This window comes from Echinops telfairi, unplaced genomic scaffold (genome assembly GCF_000313985.2).
Source record: "Echinops telfairi isolate 266 unplaced genomic scaffold, ASM31398v2 ScPeMD7_7468;HRSCAF=8506_0, whole genome shotgun sequence".
NCBI classification, from domain to species: domain Eukaryota; kingdom Metazoa; phylum Chordata; class Mammalia; order Afrosoricida; family Tenrecidae; genus Echinops; species Echinops telfairi.
The window spans coordinates 6,352,293-6,361,243 of record NW_022111369.1 but is presented as its reverse complement, the minus strand read 5'-3'; the positions used below and the strand labels follow the sequence as shown (position 1 = coordinate 6,361,243).

Here is an 8,951-nt window from a genome sequence, read left to right as displayed (position 1 = left end):
CCTTTAATAAAGAGCTGTGTAATCTGTGATAAATAAAATAAGCTCCCTTCCTGCTGATTGCTGGGTCCAATGGAGGATTTGGATAGGGTTATGGATTGAAACGTGTCCCCCCAAAATGTGCTTATGGTTAAGTACCAGCTGCACCAAGAGAAAAGAAGGGGCACCTGCTTCTGTAAAAGAGTCCAACCTAACCAAATCCCGGACAGTAGAGACATCTCTGACCCACAATCTCGGGAACCCGGGGGAACTCTACTTTCTCTTATGGGGTCACTAAGAGTCTGAGTCAAGGCTATGGCAAAGAGTTCTACCTGAGGGCGGTTATAATCCCATTTTTGGACAGGGTTCCTTTGCTATGTTAATGAGCCAGCGTTAGTCCAGGGTGTCCTGAATCAATCTCATGAGACAGAAGAGGAGAAGCTTAGAACAAAGACGGGGAAGAGAGGTGCCACACCTCATGAAGATCACGAAGGAATCAGGGAACAAGGCCTTTCCCCAGAGTCGACACAGAGAGAAAGCCTGCCTCTGGACCATGGCCTTGAATTCAGACTGCTAGCCTTCTAAACTGTAAGAGAGTACATTTCCCTACATTAAAGCCAACCGCCTGTGCTATTTCTGTTATCGAACCACTAGCTAAGACAGAGATGAGAATCAGTTCCTCTCTGGGTTCCCTCACATAAAAACATCCTTTGTTTCCTTAAAGGTGCTTGCTAGAGTGAAATGGCTTTTTTACATAACAAACTCTAATGAAGACTATATCTATCTATCTATCTATCTATCTATCTATCTATCTATCTATCTATCTATCTATCTATCTATCTAGATAATCTCCAGCAGAACCACACACTGCCCAGTCCTGTGCCACCCTCACAATTCTTACATTTGAGCCCATTGCTGTAGCCAATGTGTCAGTCCATCTCATTGAGGGTCTGTCTTTTCCACTGACCCTGTTGCCCTTTTCAGGGACTAGTCCCTCCTGGTAACATTGCAAAGTATTTGAGATGACATCCCCCTTGTAAGGATTGGTCTAGTTGTACGTCCACAAGACAGGGGTGTTTGTACTTCTGGCAGGCATGGTGCTTTCAACAGCGCCATTCTCTCCCAGCACCATCACTCTAAGGCAGTCTTCCCTATTCAGTGTCCAACTCTCACAGGCATAGGAGGTGATTGAAAAATACCATGGCTTGGGTCTGACGCATCTTTGTCTTCAGAGTAACCTTGCTTTTCAACACTTTAAAAAGATCCTAAGCTCGCCATCTAGCTGAGAAGCAACAAAGCCCACGTGGAAGAAGCACAACAGCCTGTGTGATTATGAGGCATCAATGGGATCGGGTATCAGGCATCTAAGACCCAGAACAAAATCATACCAATGTGAATGGGGCAGGGGGCGTGAAGTGGAGACTCAAAGCCCATCTGTAGACAATTGGACATCCCGTTACAGAAGGGTCACAGGAAGAGACAAGCCAGTCAGGGTGCAGTATAGCACCAATGAAACATACAACTTTCCTCTAGTTCTTTAATGTTTCCTTCCCCCCACTAACATGACATCAATTCTACCTTACAAATCTGACTGGACCAAAACATGTACACTGCTACAGATAAGAGCCCAAAAAACAGGGAATCCAGGACAGATAAACCCCTCAGGACCAATAATAAGAATAGAGATACCAGAAGGGGAAGGGGAAGGTAAGGGGAGAAAGGGGAAATCGATCACAAGTATGGACATATAACCCCCTCCCAGGGGGACAGACAACTGAAAAGTGGATGAAGGGAGACATCAGATGATATAAGATATGAAAATAATAATTTATAATTTATCAAGGGTTCATGAGGGAGGAAGGGTGGGGAGGGAAGGAAAAATGAGCTGATATCAAGGCCTCAAGTAGAAAGAAAATGCTTTGAAAATTATGATGGCAACATATGTATAAATGTGCTTGATACAATGGGTGAACGTATTGATTGCGATAAGAGCTAAAAGAGCCCCCAGTAAAAGTTCTTAAAAAAAAGAAAGAAAAAGATCTAGTGGAGCAGATTTACCTAATGCAATGTGTTTTGAGCTCTTGACTGCTGCTTCCATGAGCATTGACTGGTTCTAAGTAAAATGAAATCCTTGACAAGTTCAATCTTTTCTCTACTGATTACAATGTTACCGACTGGTCCAGTTCTGAATGTGATTTCCTAGCAGCTGTTTCTGTGAGCGTTGTTTGTTAATCCAAGTAGGATGAAATCCTTCAGAATTTCAAGCTTCTTTTTCATTCATCATGAAGTTGTCTATTGCCCAGTTATGTAGACTTTGAGAGATTTTTTGTTTACATGCTGTAGGCTGCGGTATTTGATCTTCATCAGGAAGTGCTTCAAGTCCTCTTGCCTTTCAGCAACGAAGGCTGTTGCAAGTTGTTAACAAGCCTTCCATCAATCCTGATGCCACACTCTTCTTCATATAATTCAGCTTCTCTAATTATTTGCTCAGCACACAGATTTAATAAATATGGTGAGAGGATACAACCCTGACACATACCTTTCCTGATTTTCAACCATGCAGTATGCCCTTGTTCTGTTTGCACAACTGCCCCTTGATCCATGTACAGGTTGTTCATGAACACAATTAAGTGTTCTGAATTCCATTCTTCTCAAGGCAATGCATAGTTTGTTATAATTGACACTAAATGTGTTTACCTTGTCAAATAAACACAGGTAACCATTTTTCCAGGATGCTCTGTTTTCAGCCAAGATCCACCTGACATCAGGACTGATACCCACATCCTCTTCCGAATCCAGCTTGAACTTCTGGCAGCTCCCTATTGCTGGGCTGCTGTAACCTTTTAACATTATCGCCAACAAGACTTTACTAGCATTTGGCATTAATGACAAACTCTCAAACTCACTGCCATCGAGTCTGTTCTGACCCGAGCGAGCCTATAGGACAGAGTACAACGGCCTCTGTGGGCTTCTTTACGGGAGGACAAAGCTTCCTCTTTCTTCCTCGGAGCTGCTGGCGGCTTTGAACTGCTTACTCTGCAGTTAACAGCCCAAGGTGCAACCCATTATGCCACCAGGGCCCCTGACATTAAAGATAGGGTTTGATAATCTCCACATTTGGTGGGGTCTCTATTCTGTGGAATGGGCACAAATGTGGATCTCTTTCAGTTGGTAGGCCAGGTAACTGTCTTCCAGATTTCTTGGCAGAGATGAGTCTTGAGTACTTCCCATGCCTCCTAAGTGAGCTGACACGTCTCAATTGGCACTCAACTGAACGGAGCCGTGCTTCGGCTAATGACCTCAGTGCAGCTTGGCCTTCTTCCTTCTGTGCCATTGGTTCTTGATCATATGCTACCTCCTGAAATGCTTCAACATTGACCTGCGGGAAAGTGCTAAAGGGCGGAGTGGTGGTTGGTATCAGGGAAATGGAGTGGTACAACATTTGGGGTAAGTTTGACCAGGTGGTGTTTCAATCTGTTCTGCGTAGGGTTGCTATGAGTGGAAAGTGACCCAACGCCACCTATAATGACAATAATGGACATTTGGGACCTATTGAATCCCACTTCCTTGAGCTAGTATTCATTTTTCCGAAAGAAATTATTTGCCTACCAGGTGTATACCCAAAGAAGTGAAAGCAGGCCTACAAACAGAAACATGTACACCATATTCATTGCAGCCCTTTACCCAACAGCCAACATAGAGAAACAACCAAAATGTCCACCCAGAGAAGACCGGCTACACCGAATGTGATCTAGACCCACAGAGGAATGTCACTTAGCCGTAAAGAAATGTCTCCATGCATGACATTGACAAGTCCATCACCAAAGAACAAATGCTGTCTGATCTCATATGAAATAAGCAGACACGTCGCAATCGGAGAACACTAATGGTCAGCAGAAGTGGAGAGGAGCGCGGAGTGCCATGTTAAAGTGCTCGGCTACGAGTGGTAAGCTTGGTGTTTGAACTCACCAGCTGCTCTTTGATAGTCTGCTTCTGTGAAGATTGACAGCCATGGCAACTCTCCGGGCAGGTCTACTCTGTTGTGTAGCGTCGCCATGAGTCAGCGTTGACAGAAGGCAGAGGGTTTGGCTATGGTTGAGTTGGAGGTTGGAAGGAGGAGGAGAGATGGAGTGTTTGTTTGGGGAGACACTGACTTTATGCTACGGCGGTGGGGAATTTTGGAGATGGATAATGGTTGTACCATCCGGATAGCATGTCACTGTCATTGCATTGTAAATGTAGAAATTGTTGTGTTAGCGAATGTTTCGGTGTGTACAGTTGCACCAGACTTTAAAAGAACATTGAGAAAAATTATAAACCACATACCTTTGTCTCTACCCCAACCAGACACAATGCATTTATCATTGGCATGGAATAAATACGGAGACCAGGGAACACAGGCAGGGACGGAACCAGTCAACACACATTCTTTCTTGTTGGGAAGTGGTTTCATTTCAATCAAAGCTATATCATTTTTGAAGGTGGCTCCACTGTAATTTTCATGGATAATAATTCTTTTTGCATACCAAGGCACAATCTCATGGTTAGGTCTTAGCCAATTGATTAACGTTGCCCATATTTGGTAACGATGAACTTTGCTGGCTCTAGAGTGAAAAGGAAAAGAGAAATAAATTATATTGAAGACAAATAATGTAAACATGGATTTTGGACCCTTTATTTTTATATCTTCCCCTTTAGGCAACCTTTTTCATTTTCTTTGATTTTTCTAGTTGTCACAAACTAGGGAGGTTAAAGTTCCTTAGGGTAGGATGGTGTTTAGTGATTAGATACATAGAAGAATAAGCCATCTAGTTGCTCAACATCAGGAACATAAAGAATTCACTAACCCTGAGGGAAACCCAGGAGAGGAATGAGTTTGCTGCCTATATGCAGTGAGTGCCCATGGAATGTGCTTATGCAGAGTGTAAACAGCATCTCCCCAGAATCATGTTAGAGAAAATGGACATTAAGCCACACACTCTTTCATTACTACTCTGGCTATCCTAGAGGGTCTTAGTATGAATTTCCTGATTCTTAAAGACTCCTGATTCTTACAGACTTCATCCCCACATCGCATTGTATTTATTTATTTGTGTTCCTTTTTTCTTACTACACTTCAAGACGTCAAGGACGGGGTCATGTTCACCTGTGTAGGACCAGTGCCTAGCATTTCACCTGGAACTGAATGCCATTGCACATCTCATTGAAATGGCAACTTAGTTAAATATTGCCTAATCTATGTCTCCATTTTCATACCAATTTTCAACATATGGTTTCTGCCAAATTGTGAGTCTCGCATCATTTTCTCAGTGAAAAGCCGTCATTTCAATGAAGTATCGCTTGTGTGTGTGTGTGTGTGTGTGTAAGAGTTCTTCCTTTTCTTTTTTGGAAGCATGTTGTTAGATGATGGCTGCTGTTGATGTGACACCGAGTGAGGACAAGCTGGTGGAGCAGAGTAGGTCTGCTCCACAGAGTTCAAGGCTGTTTCCTACTGTGCACACAGGGAGCCGTCGTCCTCACTGTTGCTGTTGTTTGCTGCTGTTGCGTCGGTTCCCACTATACAGCAGAACACAACACTGCCTGGTCCTGCACCATCTGCATGATTGTTGTTATGTTTGAGCCCATCAATGCAGCCACTGTGGCAATCTATCTGGTCAAGAGCCATCCTCTTTTCCATCGCCCTCCACTTTGCCCAGCATGAGGTCCTTCTCCAAGGACTGGTCTCTCCTGAGAACATGTCCTAAGTACATGAGATAAAGTCTCACCACCCTTGCCTCTAAAGAGCATTCCAGTTGTACTTCTTCCAAGACAGATTTGTTTATCCTTGTGGCAGCCGTGGTCCTTTCAATATTCTTACCAACACAGCAGTTCAAACTCATTGATTTTTCCTTGGTCTTCCTTATTCATGATACAATTTTCACAAGCATATGAAGGGACTGAAAATCCCATGGTCAGGTGCACTTTAGTTCTCAAAGTAACATCCTTGTTTTTGACACTTTAAAGAGACCTTGTGTTCTAAATGCTTCCTCCCCACCCACTATCTTGATCCCAATTCTACCTTACAAACCTGGCTAGACCAGAGGATGTACACTGGTACAGATAGCAACTGGAAACACAGGGAATCCAGAACAGAAGATCCCTTCAGGACCAGTGGTGAGAGTGGAGACATGGAGGTTGGAGGGAAAGAGGGGTAGAGCGGGGGATCCGATTATAAGGATCTACATATAACCTCCTCCCTGGGGGACGGACAACAGAAAAGTGGGTAAAGGGAGACGTCGGATAGTGTAAGATATGACAAAACAATAATTTATAAATTATCAAAGGTTCATGAGGGAGGGGGGAGAAAGGAGGGACGGGGAAAATGAGGAGCTGATGCCAGGGGCTTACTTGGAGAGCAAATGTTTTGAGAATGATGAGGGTAACGAATGTACAAATGTGCTTTATGCAATGGATGGATGTATGGATTGTGATAAGAGTTGTACAAGCCCCCGATAAAATGATTTTTAAAATAATTAAATAGGTCTTGTGCAGCAGATTTACCCCATGCAATGCATCGTTTTACTCTTGACTGCTGCTTCTGAGAGCACTGATTGTGGAGCCACGCAAAATGAAGTTCTTGACAACTTCAAGCTTTTATCACTTTATCGTGAGTGATGGTACTGCTTGGTCAAGGTGTGAGAATTTGGGTCTTCTTTATGTGGAGTTGCAATCCAGACCAAAAGCTGAGTGCCCAATCTTCATCAGCAAGTGCTTCAAACCCTCCTGATTTTCAGCCAGCAAGGTTTTGTTGTCTGCATATGTAAAGTTATTAGTAAAGCCTTCATCCAATCCTGATGCTCCATTCTTCTTCATATAATCCAGCTTCTCTGAATATTTGGTCAGCAGTATTTGCTGATTATTTACTCAGCATACAGATTTAATGGTGAGAGTATACAACCCTTTCCTGATTATAAACCTGATTATAAAGATGCACACCTTTCCTGATTACAAACCTTGCAGTCTTCCCTCGTTCTATTTGCACAACTGCTTCTTGATCCGTGTACAAGTTCCACATGAGCACAGTGAATTTTCCTAGAATTTACATTCTTCTCAAAGCTATCCATAGTGTGTTATGATCCACACAGTTGGATGTCTTGGTATAATCAATAAAACACAAGTAAACATCTTTTGGGCATTTTCTGCTTTCAGCCAAGATCCGTCTGACATCTGCAATGACATCCTCATTGCACATCCTCTTCTGAATATGGCCTGATTCTGGCAACTCCCTGTCAATGAACTGCTGCAAACGTTGTTAGGTGATCTTCAGCAAAATTTTACTCTCATGTGATATCAATGGTAGTGTTCCATACGTGGGGTGTTCTGTTGGGTTACCTTTCTTTGGAATGGGCACAAATATGGATCTCTTCCAGTCAGTTGGCCAGGTAGCTGCCTTCCAAATTTCTTGGCATAGATGAGTGAGGGCTTCCAGGGCCTTATCAACTTGGTGAAATGTTTCAATCGGTATTCTATCAATTCCTGGGACCTAGGTTTTGGTTAATGTTTTCAGTGCAACTTGAACTTCTTCCTTTAGTACCATTGGTTCTTGCTCATATGGTACATCTTAAAGTGGCTGAATACCAACGAGTTCTTTTTGCTACAGTGTTTCTGTGTATTCTTTCCATGCACAGCATCTTTTGATGCTTTCTGCATCATTCAATCTTTTGTTTTCATTTTCTTCAACTTTAACTTGTACTCACACACGAACAATCGCTGGTCTGTTCCACAGTCAGCCCTAGGCTGGTTTGAGCTGTTGATATTGAACTGCTCCACCATCTCCTCCCACAGATGTAGTCCATTTGCTTTCTGTGTGCTCTAGCTGGAGAAGCTCATGTGCATATTCATCTGTTCTGTTGTTGAAAAAGGGTATTTTCCATAAGCAAAGATAAGGAGGGCCGTGTGGGATCTAATGGCCCAAGTTAAACTTCACTTAGTTGTAACTTCTAAGGGGGAATGTAAAGCTAAGAATTTTAAGTGGTAAATGATTAAAACCATGTGTGGGAGCAATCTTCTTGCTGCACAGTTGAGAATGGATAGTGGTGGACAGGAGGCTGGGCAGAGCAGGCGTAGGTAAGCCAACTGTAGCCAATTAGGAGACAATTGTCATCAAGTTGTGAGGTGAAGGTAGGTGTCTCTCATGGTGAAGCTGCAGAGTTTTGAGAATTAAATAATTAGTAATTCAAAGTACTATCTAGAGTTGACTGAGGAGCACTGGTGGTGTAGTGGTCACACATTGGGCTGTGATCTGCAAAGTCAGCAGTTCAAAACCACCAGATGCTCCTCTGGAGAGAGGCTTTCTACTCCCACCAAGAGTGACAGCCTCAGAAACCCACAGGGGCAGTTCTACCCTGTCATCTAGGGTCACTAGGGGTCAGCATTGACTCCATGGCAGTGAGTTTGGTTTTAGAGGTGGCCGGCCTAGGGTGGGAATGACTGAGTAAAATGAGTCTGGGAGGATTCTTCGATTTCTGGGTAACTAGAACGGTGTTGCTATTTGTTGAGAGAGGATACATTGAAACAGGACGTTTTGAACTTGTCTTAGACATTTTACTTTGGTATACTTTTTATATATCCTGAGAGAGAGGTGAGGCTGTCTACTCCTGTAGAGTTACAGTCTCAGAAATCGACAGGGGCGGTTCTAGCCTGTCTTACAGGGTTGCTGTGAGTCTGCATCGACTCAATGGCAGTGAGTTTGAGTTTGGGGGTGTAGGTAGGCAAGCATTTGAAAGGCAAATGATTATGGGGTTTGAGGTCCAGCCTGGAGATATAAGTTTGCCAGGATACACTGTAGTTAAAAGTCACCTTAAGGGGGAAATAGATCTATGAGCCTACATTTATAGATTTAGTATTAAGGTAGCAGAAGGACATTGGGCCTCCAATCAAGTACTCCCTCAACACAAGAATACTTTCTTCTAGTAAATTGGCATTCTATGATGCTC

General features: G+C 43.2%; 1 protein-coding gene across 1 annotated transcript in view; it reads right to left on the bottom strand.

Annotated features, from left to right (window-relative positions):
• Window positions 1–8,951, bottom strand: part of CFI (complement factor I) — a 61,102-nt gene that overhangs the window by 3,845 nt on the left and 48,306 nt on the right. Inside the window, exon 12 of the mRNA XM_045284318.1 lies at window positions 4,303–4,580. Coding sequence (XP_045140253.1) covers window positions 4,303–4,580 — 278 coding nt within the window. The remainder of the gene's footprint in view (window positions 1–4,302; window positions 4,581–8,951) is intronic.